The following is a 12,524-nucleotide window of genomic DNA, read 5'->3' as shown; positions in this document are numbered from 1 at the left end:
AATCACCGCAATATTATTTCGAAGCTACTGAAGTGGAACATAGCCTAGGTACCTACCACAACTAAAATAAGATATTTGCAGTATGCTAATGTTAGTTTTTTAAAATAACTTACCTTCAGATGTTTTGTTAGGTTGGAGGTGGAGTCTTTTGACGTGGAGAGCATCTTCTTTGCTGGCAAGCAGAGTTTGCATTGCACTGTTAAATTTCGCCCATCCCTTTCTTCTTTGAACATGAAATGGTGTATGAACTTCCAACTCTGAAACGCATTCCTGGCCGACGTGCACTGCTGACTCTGTTGTGCAGGCTCCATTGTTTGACTAACGCCACCAACAGGACGCTTTTTTTTTTTTTTTAACAGCCTCGTCTCACGTGTTTTGTTTGGGTTTCCAGCCACAATGCGTGGCGTGGAATGACCAAAATTACAGAGGACCACCATGTAATCCATTTATTTCAACAAAGTAACTGTATTCTAAATACCACCTTTTTAAACGGTAACTGTAACGGAATACAGTTACTCATATTTTGTATTTTAAATACGTAACGGCGGTACATGTATTCCGTTACTCCCCAACTCTGGCTATGGAGTTTTTACGTGTTTTGGAGTTTTTACATGTTTTGGAGTTTTTACGTGCTTCGGGGGTTTTACGTGCTTCGGAGTTTGTATGTGCTTTGTCTCTAGTGTGTCTGTGAAGGTTCTCAGTCATCCAGGTCATCGTAGTCTAAGGAGCTTGGAAAGAAAAGCGTCTGGACTTCTTTAAGTTGCTTGAAGACGTTTCACCTCTCATCCGAGAAGCTTCTTCAGTTCTAAGGGTCAAATGGTGGAGAGTCCCAGATTTAAACCCAGTGGCAGTTTCCCCACCATTTGACCCTTAGAACTGAAGAAGCTTCTCGGATGAGAGGTGAAACGTCTTCAAGCAACTTAAAGAAGTCCAGACGCTTTTCTTTCCAAGCTCCTTAGACTTTGTCTCTAGTGGTTACCATAAATATACTTTTATTTATTCACTCCATATAAATGTAATAAATAAATCATATAATACAAGAAACAACTATTTACATTTCAACTTTTAACTATTTAAATTTTCAGCTTTTTCCTATTAAACAAATTTAAAGTGAAACAACACAAAACACTGCGAACCACAACACAATTAAATATAAATTAAAATATGAAAACAGAAAGAAGATGCAGATTCTCTGTCATATAGGCCTGCATTTATAAACTTTCTGAATCCTTTATCATCCGCAACTGAAAATAGTTGTGGATGATTACTTTACCGTTCTAATGTGACGTTGTCCCTGCCTCTCTTTCTCTGTCTCTCCCTCCCGCTCTGTTCCTGTGCTACTGCGAGTGTAACTACCGCCCCTCTTCCCAGCGCAAAGCACAAGGCTCACGTGCAGAGTGAAGCAGAAAAAAAGTGCGAGAGAGAGGGTGAGAGAAAGAAAAAAAACCTCACGGCTCCCAATAAGTAGCCGGCTCGCGTTGTTCATTTCAAAGATCCGGCTCTAAGAGCCGTTTCATTCGTGAATGACACATCACTAGAAGGTCCACCGTGGTCCTAAACACGACGGATTATCACACAAAGATCACTACTCTCCTCAGTGACAACAATACCTATGAAGCCTTAAAGCGAGACCCCACAAGCAGCTACAAAAAGAAAGTCATAGCTTGCCTTCATAACCTTGAAAAGGACAAAATCATTGACCGCCTTACATATTACCGCCTTTACCCAGGGGATGCCATACCCTGCATTTACGGACTTCCTAAGATCCCCAAAGAAGGTGTCCCACTCAGACCCATTGTCAGTAGCATAAACTCAGCCACTTACAACATTTCGAAACACCTTGCTACCATCCTGGCACCTCTTGTGGGGAACACCCCACATCACATCAAGAAGTCCACCGACTTCACTGACAAGGTCCAGAAACTTACCCTGGGTCCAGATGAAACCATGGTGTCCTTTGATGTAGTCTCTCTCTTCACTTGCATACCCACCACGGAGGCAGTGGAGACTGTCAGAAAACGACTACAAGAAGACGGCTCCTTGGAAGACAGGACCAACTTCACACCCGATCAGATTTGCAAACTGTTAGACCTCTGCCTTACCACAACATACTTCAAATACAACGAGGGCTTCTACACGTGTCCCCCCCGTGTCCCCTATTGTCGCCAGCCTTTACATGGAGGAAGTGGAGAGAAAGGCTCTTGGCTCTTTTAAAGGGAGAGTACCCAGCTACTGCTACAGATATGTAATGACAGCCTGAAGGGAAAAAGAAGGAACACACACATGGAAAGGAAACACTTAAAACATGCGGTTGTCCTAATTGGGCATTTATAAAGTCAGCAAAGATGCACAGAAAAGAAGACCAGACACCAGCGAGGGAGGATAAGAAAGACAGACGCAACAACATTGTCATCCCCCATGTAGCCGGTGTATCAGAGAAACTCAGGAGAGTTTTCTCCAAGCACGACATCCCAGTGTACTTCAGACCCAGCAACACACTCAGACAGAAACTGGTTCACCCGAAAGACAAAAGTCCAAAACACAAACTTAACAATGTGGTGTATGCTGTACAGTGTAGTGAGGGATGCACAGATCTCTACATTTGAGAGACCAAACAGCCACTTCACAAGCGCATGGCACAACATAGAAGAGCCACCTCCACGGGACAAGACTCAGCTGTCCATCTGCATCTAAAGGACAAAGGTCACTCTTTTGAGGATGCCAATGTTCACATTTTGGACAGAGAGGACAGATGGTTTGAAAGAGGAGTGAAAGAAGCAGTTTACGTCCACTGTGAGCGACCATCTTTGAACAGAGGCGGTGGTTTACGACACCAACTGTCTGCCATCTATAATCCAGTTTTAGGTTCCCTTCCCAGATGCCTTAGCGCCCATTCACATCCTGGGCCATCTGACATCAGGAAATCGCATGATAGGGTGGGGCCAGGTTTCACAATGGGCTCACCCGAAATCCTGGCTGATTGTGACCCACACACGTTTTCACACCTTGGCTCATGTGAGCAATAAACAACTTAAACATAAAAAATCACAAAGAAAGAACAATACAGTATCCACATCTGAACCAAAGAGTAAAACAGTGAAATGTGGATTATTAAATATTAGGTCTCTCTCCTCCAAGTCTCTGTTAGTACATGACTTAATAATCGATCAACAAATCGATTTACTCTGCCTTACAGAAACCTGGTTGCAGCAGGATGATTATGTTAGTTTAAATGAATCAACACCCCCGAGTCATTCTAACTACCAGAAACCTCGAAGCACAGGCCGAGGGGGCGGTGTGGCAGCAATTTTTCACACCAATCTATTAATTAACGAAAGACCAAGACAGACTTTTAATTCATTTGAAAGCCTGATGCTTAGCCTTGTCCACCCCAGCTGTAAAACTCAGAAACCAGCCTTACTTGTTATCATCTATCGTCCACCTGGGCCTTACACAGAGTTTCTCTCTGATTTCTCAGACTTTTTATCTGATTTAGTGCTCAGATAAAATAATTATTGTGGGTGATCTTAACATCCGTGTAGATGCTAAAAATGACAGCCTCAACATGGCATTTAATCTGTTATTAGACTCAATTGGCTTCTCTCAAAATGTAAAAGAACCCACCCTTCACTTTAATCACACTCTAGATCTTGTTTTAACATATGGCATAGAAACTGAACATTTAACAGTGTTGGAGAAATGGGTTTTGGAGTTTGTACGTGCTTTGTCTCTAGGGGCCTCAACATTGCATTTAATCTATTACAGTTTTTTCTGAATGCTTAAACCCTAACTGTGATTTTTATAGCACAATTTCTAAAACTATTAATACTTATATCAAAACCACTCACTGAGTTTGCAAAACTAAAAGCACAAACACTGCTTTGCACTCAGTTTGCCATTTTGTAACACACACTTTGCAAACCTGTAGGCACAATTCACTGCTTACACTCAATTACCAAATTTCCAACACACTCCTAGCAAAATTATACACATGTATGGCTATCATTAACACTATTTTGCCAACTGTCTGGCACACTTTCACATGTGAAAACTGTTTTAGATAATTAGTACACTTTGCAATCAGCCTAAGCACTATAAACAGGCCACAGGTAAGCTGTCTATGTGGAGTTCAATGGAAGGAGCAGCAAGAGTGAGAAGAGTGAGAATCAGAGGAGGCCAAGGGAGAGGACGTGGAGGTGAAGAAGTTGGAGAAAGAGGACGTGGAGGAGCAAGAAGAGGACGAGGAGGGGAAAGAGGAAGGGTAAGAAGAGTAAGAAACAGAATAACTGATGACATCAGAGCTACAATAGTGGACCATGTCATCAACCATGGGATGACCCTGAGGGAAGCTGGCCAACGGGTTCAGCCTAAACTGAGCCGCTACACTGTGGCAGGCACCATTAGGACATTTCGAAATGAGAATCGGTAAGTACTTTGTAGCACTGCCATACTCTAATGAGAAACACAACAGTACCATACATGCAAAAATACTGAAATTGTTACTTTACAGAATTGCCAGACGTCCAGATGTTGGGGGCAGAGGCAGAATGTTTACTCCAGAGCAAGAGACCCATATAGTGAACATGGTGATTGCCAATAATGCAATAAGACCGCGCGAAATACAGCAGCACATAATTGATAATGACACCATCTTTCAAAATATACACAGTGCAAACATTTCTACACTAAGTTGTGTACTTGCGCGCCACAGAATAAGAATGAAGCAAATTTACAGAGTTCCTTTCGAGAGAAACACAGAACGTGTAAAGCAACTGCGATATGACTATGTGCAGGTAAGCTAGTGTCATTGGTTCTGAATTTGGAAGTGCATACTGTAGTGCTGTGCATGGGCCTGATGTGTTGCATTTGTTTTGTCTTGTCCAGAGAGTAATGGAACTAGAAGTAGATGCAATGGGACATGAGCTACTTTTTGTGGATGAGGCCGGTTTTAACCTCAGTAAAACCAGGAGACGTGGCAGGAACATTATTGGACACCGTGCCATCATCAATGTCCCAGGACAACGTGGTGGTAACATAACCATGTGTGCAGCTATAAGCCAAAATGGTGTTGTTCACCATCATGCAACCATAGGCCCATACAACACTGCACACATTATTGCATTCCTGGACACCTTTCATGACATGCTCACTGTTCAGAGACCAGAGCAGACCCGATATGTCATCATATAGGACAATGTTAGTTTCCGTAGGGCTGCTTTGGTCCGCAACTTGTTTACAGACCACCCATCCTTCATGGCACTCAACCTCCCTCCATACTCTCCATTCTTAAATCCCATCGAGGAGTTCTTCTCTGCCTGGCGCTGGAAAGTGTACGACCGTCATCCTCATCAACAGGTAGCCCTTTTACAGGCAATGGAGGCATGTGGAGATATTCACCAGGCATCATGTCAGGCCTGGATACGGCATTCAAGGAGATATTTTCCCCGGTGCCTTGGACTGGAGGATATCGCATGCGATGTGGACGAGATTTTGTGGCCGGACCCAGAAAGACGACATGATGTAGGCTGATTGTCTTTTTTTTCCCTATTTTTTGTGAAATTCCTATTTTGTGTTCTGACTTTGTCTTGGTTTTGATGAGTGTGAATAAACACCAATACTTAAAGTTTGGATCCTTGTATGTTTACATGACACTATGACAAAAGTGTGACCTCAAATTGACATCTGTACACAGAGAAAGCAAAAGCCAGATGTGTTTTGTATTCATACCATCAGTGTGCAGTTGGCGCATTGTGTGCTTAGTAGATGATGGCTTGTGTGTACTGTTTGATACGAAAACACCATTTTTACGAAGGTGTGAAGAGTTAATCTAGCTGTGTTTGCTTTTGCAAGAGAACTACAATGTTTTGAGAATTGGGTGACAGGTTTTCTTATTTGTGTGTAGGGTTTTGCAGAAATAGCCAATAGTTACAAAAAATGTGCTTAAGCAATCAGAAATTAGACTCAATTGGCTTCTCTCAAAATGTAAAAGAACCCACCCACCACTTTAATCACACTCTAGATCTTGTTTTAACATATGGCATAGAAACTGAACATTTAACAGTGTTTCCTGAAAACCCTCTGCTGTCTGATCATTTCCTGATAACATTTACATTTACAATAATTGATTACACAGCAGTGGAGAGTAGACTTTATCAAAGTAGATGTCTTTCTGAAAGTGCTGTAACTAAGTTTAAGAATATAATCCACCCACTGTTATCATCTTCAATGCCCTGTACCAACATAGAGCAGAGCAGCTATCTGAACGCTACTCCAACAGAGGTCGATTATCTTGTTACTAATTTTACCTCCTCACTACGTACGACTCTGGATACTGTAGCTCCTGTGAAAACTAAGGCCTCAAATCCGAAGTACCTGACTCCGTGGTATAATTCTCAAACACGTAGCCTAAAGCAGATAACTCGTAAGCTGGAGAGGAAATGGCGTGTCACAAATTTAGAGGATCATCATTTAGCCTGGAGAAATAGTTTGCTGCTTAATAAGAAAGCCCTCCGCAAAGCCAGAACATCTTACTATTTGTCACTGATTGAAGACAATAAGAACAACCCCAGGTTTCTATTCAGCACTGTAGCCAGGCTGACAAAAAGCCAGAGCTCTACTGAGCCAACCATCCCTTTGACGTTAACTAGTAATGACTTCATGAACTTCTTCACAAATAAAATTTTTATCATTAGAGAAAAAATTACCAATAATCATCCCACAGATGTAATCTTATCTACAGCTACTTTTAGTACCATCGATGTTAAGTTAGACTCTTTTTCTCCAATTGATCTTTCTGAGTTAACTTCAATAATTAATTCCTCCAACCATCAACGTGTCTTTTAGACCCCATTCCTACAAAACTGCTCAAAGAAGTCCTGCCATTAATTAATTCTTCGATCATAAATATGATCAGCCTATCTCTAATAATCAGGTATGTACCACAGGCCTTCAAGGTGGCTGTAGTTAAACCTTTACTCAAAAAGCCATCTCTAGACCCAGCTGTCTTAGCTAATTATAGGCCAATCTCCAACCTTCCTTTCATATCAAAAATTCTTGAAAGAGTAGTTGTCAAACAGCTAACAGATCATCTGCAGAGGAATGGCTTATTTGAAGAGTTTCAGTCAGGTTTCAGAGCTCATCACAGCACAGAAACAGCTTTAGTGAAGGTTACAAATGATATTCTTATGGCCTCTGGCAGTGGACTCATCTCTGTGCTTGTTCTGCTAGACCTTAGTGCTGCGTTTGATACTGTTGACCATAATATCCTATTAGAGCGATTAGAACATGCTGTAGGTATTACAGGTACTGCACTGCAGTGGTTTGTATCATATCTATCTAATAGACTCCAATTTGTTCATGTAAATGGAGAGTCCTCTTCACACACTAAGGTCAATTATGGTGTTCCACAGGGTTCAGTGCTAGGACCAATTCTGTTTACATTATATATGTTTCCCCTAGGCAGCATCATTAGAAGACATAGCATAAATTTTCACTGCTATGCAGATGACACGCAGCTCTATCTATCCATGAAGCCAGGTAACACACACCAATTAGTTAAACTGCAGGAATGTCTTAAAGACATAAAGACCTGGATGGCCGCTAACTTTCTGCTTCTTAATTCAGATCAAACTGAGGTTATTTTACTCGGCCCTGAAAATCTTAGAAATATGGTATCTAAGCAGATTCTTACTCTGGATGGCATTACCTTGGCCTCCAGTAATGCTGTGAGGAACCTTGGAGTCACTTTTGACCAGGACATGTCCTTCAATGCACATATTAAACAAATGTGTAAGACTGCTTTCTTCCATTTGCGCAACATCTCTAAAATTAGAAATATCCTGTCTCAGAGTGATGCTGAAAAACTAGTTCATGCATTTATTACTTCCAGGCTGGACTACTGTAATTCATTATTATCAGGATGTCCTAAAAACTCGCTGAAAAGCCTTCAGTTAATCCAAAATGCTGCAGCAAGAGTCCTGACAGGGACTAGAAAGAGAGCGCAGATTTCTGCTGTTTTGGCTTCCCTTCATTGGCTTCCTGTTAAATCCAGAATTGAATTCAAAATCCTGCTCCTCACATACAAGGTCTTAAATAATCAGGCCCCATCTTATCTTAATGACCTTGTAGTACCATATCACCCTATTAGAGCACTTCGCTCTCGCTCTGCAGGCCTACTTGTTGTTCCTAGAGTATTTAAAAGTAGAATGGGAGGGAGAGCCTTCAGTTTTCAGGCCCCTCTTCTGTGGAACCAGCTTCCAGTTTGGATTCCGGAGACAGACACTATCTCTACTTTTAAGATTAGGCTTAAAACTTTCCTTTTTGCTAAAGCATATAGTTAGGGCTGGACCAGGTGACCCTGAATCCTCCCTGCTGCAATAGACGTAGGCTGCCGGGGATTCCCATGATGCATTGAGTTTTTCGTTTCCAGTCACCCTTTTCACTCACTATGTGTTAATAGACCTCTCTGCATTGAATCATACTTGTTATTAATCTCTGGCTCTCTTCCACAGCATGTCTTTCATCCTGTTTTCCTTCTCTCACCCCAACTAATCACAGCAGATGGCCCCGCCCCTCCCTGAGCCTGGTTCTGCCGGAGGTTTCTTCCTGTTAAAAGGGAGTTTTTCCTTCCCACTGTCGCCAAAGTGCTTGCTCATAGGGGGTCATATGATTGTTGGGTTTTTCTCTGTATTTATTATTGTGCGATCTACTGTACAATATAAAGCGCCTCGAGGCGACTTTTGTTGTGATTTGGCGCTATATAAATAAAATTGAATTGAACTGAATTGAATTGAATTAGGTAGAGGATCATCAGGGGGTCCTTTTGTCCCTCTTTGGGGAGTTAATCCCACTGGATTTAAACCTGGGACTCTCCACCATTTGACCTTAGAACTGAAGAAGCTTCTCGGATGAGAGGTGAAACGTTTTCAAGCAACTTAAAGAAGTCCAGACGCTTTTCTTTTCAAGCTCCTTAGACTACGATGACCTGATTGACTGACAACCTTCACAGACATGAAGGAAACCATTGTGTCCCATCAAGTCTGTGATGGGCCCTGGGACCCTGAGAGAGGGGAGTGACACAAAGAAATTATGTTTGGGGTGGGTGGTCCACATTTATCTTCCTTGCCCTTGTCAGTGTTCTGGAGGTGTTCAGGTCTTGGAGGGAAGGTGGATTGCAGCCAATCACCTTTTCAGCAGAAGAATTTGCATGGTGCAATGTGTCCATATTCTTGGTAGTGACAGAACCATTCCAGTTAGTCATAGAGGAGGTGAAAATAGATTGATGGAGGAATAGGAGTGCACTATGGGTGACTTTGGCTGGTTGAATTTCTTTAGCTGCCACAGAAAGTATATCCTCTGACCTTCTTCATAAAGGAAGACTGTGCTTTCATTCTGAAGCCAACAATCACCTCCATAGTTTTGACAGCAGTGAACTCCAGGTTGTTATCTCGATGCAGGTGAGGTGTTAGGATGTTGCAAATTTTGGGAGGATTATAGGCTTTTAAAGATATTAATCTTCCAAGACAAAATTATTATCTGATATGGTTATGAAAAAACGAAGTAGGTAAAACGAAGAGGAACTTCATTCACACACCTGACACAACTGAGTTCTGACAATCATTTCACTCAACGGAGTTACAGTTTTTTGCCAAACCTAATATACCATTTATGTTTTAATTAATTAATTTCTTTATTTGTCTAGTTGTAATATTTTGGCCTAGTTTGTTGAGAATTTGAATCAGCATTTTAAGAAATGAAAATATAGGGAACATATTTACTTACAGAGCTTTTTTGGAGGCTTTGACCACTGGCAGCAGCCTCAGAAGAGCCTCCTCTGAAGCAGAGTATTTCTTCAGGTCAAACACATCCAGATCTTCTTCTGATGACAATAAGATGAAGACCAGAGCTGACCACTGAGCAGGAGACAGTTTATCTGTGGAAAGACTTCCTGATCTCAGGGACTGTTGGATCTCCTCCACTAGAGAACGATCATTCAGTTCATTCAGACAGTGGAACAGATTAATGCTTTTCTCTGCAGACTGATTCTCACTGAGCTTCTTCTTGATGTACTGGACTGTTTCCTGATTGGTCAGTGAGCTACTTCCTGTCTGTGTCATCAGACCTCGTAGGAGGGTCTGATTGGTCTGCAGTGAAAGACCCAGGAGGAAGCGGAGGAACAAGTCCAAGTGTCCATTTGGACTCTGTAAGGCCTTGTTCACAGCACCCTGGAATAAAACCTTTCTCTCAAAAGAATTTCTTCGCTTAAATATCTTGGAGGTTGATTGTTGGTCTTCCAGCAGATTGAGTCCAGAGTTGATGAAGGTCAGATGGACATGAAGAGCAGCCAGAAACTCCTGAACACTCAGATGGATGAAGCAGAACACCTTGTCCTGGTACAGTCCTCTCTCCTCTTTAAAGATCTGTGTGAACACTCCTGAGTACACTGAGGCTGCTCTGATATCGATGCCACACTCTGTCAGGTCTGATTCATAGAAGATCAGGTTTCCTTTCTGCAGCTGATCAAAAGCCAGTTTTCCCAGAGACTTAATCATCTTCCTGCTCTCTGGACTCCAGAGTGGATCTGTCTCAGCTCCTCCATCATACTTGACCTTCTTCACTTTGGCCTGAACCACCAGGAAGTGGATGTACATCTCAGTCAGGGTCTTGGGCAGCTGTCCTCCCTCTCTGGTTTCCAGCACATCCTCTAGAACTGTAGCAGTGATCCAGCAGAAGACTGGGATGTGGCACATGATGTGGAGGCTTCGTGATGTCTTGATGTGGGAGATGATCCTGCTGGCCTGCTCCTCATCTGTGAATCTCTTCCTGAAGTACTCCTCCTTCTGTGGGTCAGTGAACCCTCTGACCTCTGTCACCATGTCGACACACTGAGGAGGGATCTGATTGGCTGCTGCAGGTCGTGTGGTTATCCAGAGGTGAGCAGAGGGAAGCAATTTCCCCCTGATGAGGTTTATTAGCAGCACATCCACTGAGGTGGACTTTCTAGGGTCAGTTAGGATTGTAGTTTTGTGGAAGTCCAGAGGAAGTCGACACTCATCCAGACCATCAAAGATGAACACAACCTGGAAGTCTTCAAAGCTGCAGATTCCTGCTTCTTTGGTTTCAGTAAAGAAGTGATGAACAAGTTCCACCAAGCTGAACTTTTCCTCTTTCAGCACATTCAGCTCTCTGAAAGTGAATGGAAATATGAACTGGATGTCCTGGTTGGCTTTGTCTTCAGCCCAGTCCAGGGTGTATTTCTGTGTTAAGACTGTTTTCCCAATGCCAGCCACTCCCTTTGTCAGCACTGTTCTGATTGGTTCATCTCTTCCAGGTGAGGCTTTAAAGATGTCTTCTTGTGTGATTGGTGTTTTTGGTCTGTCTGGTTTCCTGGATGCTGTTTCAATCTGTCTGACCTCATGTTCATCATTGACCTCTGCAGTCCCTCCCTCTGTGATGTAGAGCTCTGTGAAGATCTGATTCAGAAGGGTTGGGTTTCCTGCTTTAGCGATGCCCTCAAACACACACTGGAACTTCTTCTTCAGTGCAGATTTAAGTTTATTTTGACATACTGTAAAAACAGTTTCTGAAAAAACAATTCAAAACATTACGTCTCATCTCCTTAAAGCATAGATGTTTGGTTGGTCCATCTCTTAAGACAATATCAAATGTTCCAGTCATCAAGCATTTGTATAAATGTTATATTCATCCAGCAGCTTAAATCTTTACAGAAATCCTCTTACTGCTCTGCAGATGGTCAGCCAGCTGCTCCTGCTTCATTCTCCTCAGGAAGTCCACTGTGATCTTCTCAAATGCCTCTCTGATGCCCCTCCTCTGCTCATCATCCTCCCTCTGACTCTCTAAGCATTCTGGGTAATCTGAACTCAGAACCTTCTGGATCTTCTTCAGCTCATTCTTCACAAAAGTGATGATGTTGTCCTCCAGCAGCTGGAACAGAATAATTTATGAATGAGCCAATCAGACTGAAATCATGGAGGCAAACATCAGATCCATGTTGGACACACTGACAACCCACCGGTGTACAGAGAGCAGCTTGGAGATGACTGTGAACATAATAGATGTAAAAGTAGTTGTTGTACATGTACAGACCATAAATATGGAGTCCAGGTGTGTTTGAGACTGACCACTGGGACCCTCTGAGCTCTCCTGGTCCACCCTATGGAGGAGCCATGAAGAATTCTCATTAAATCTGTGTGAATTCAAATTATCAAAAATAGTAAATGTATTTCAACTGCTTCTTGTTTACATTTTAACTATTATCACAATATATTTTTGACTCTACACCTAGTGTGTGATCCACCCTGGGAACCTAAGTGATTGGCTCCTGCCTTTTCTCCAATTCTCATTAAAATTTTATTGAACCTTGGGTTTATGGTGTGTAGTCTACCAAGGAGATGCTCTGTCCCCACTGCTGTTCTGCATGGGCATGAACCCCCTCAGTGAGATCATTAACAAGACTGGCTACGGATACCGACTACAGAACGCAGCAGTTGTCAGCCACCTCGAGT

General features: G+C 42.4%; 1 protein-coding gene across 1 annotated transcript; it reads right to left on the bottom strand.

The window, feature by feature from the left end:
• Nucleotides 1-9,776: 9,776 nt before the first annotated feature.
• Nucleotides 9,777-11,552, bottom strand: LOC112844897 (protein NLRC3-like; the record flags this gene model as incomplete). Its single annotated transcript, XM_025904501.1, has 1 exon — nt 9,777-11,552. A coding segment is annotated over one exon (1,776 nt), but the record flags the coding sequence as incomplete, so codon positions are not given.
• Nucleotides 11,553-12,524: the final 972 nt, after the last annotated feature.

This window comes from Oreochromis niloticus, unplaced genomic scaffold, assembly GCF_001858045.2.
Source record: "Oreochromis niloticus isolate F11D_XX unplaced genomic scaffold, O_niloticus_UMD_NMBU tig00002015_pilon, whole genome shotgun sequence".
Taxonomy (NCBI): Eukaryota; Metazoa; Chordata; class Actinopteri; order Cichliformes; family Cichlidae; genus Oreochromis; species Oreochromis niloticus.
This window is presented reverse-complemented; position numbering and strand designations above follow the sequence as displayed.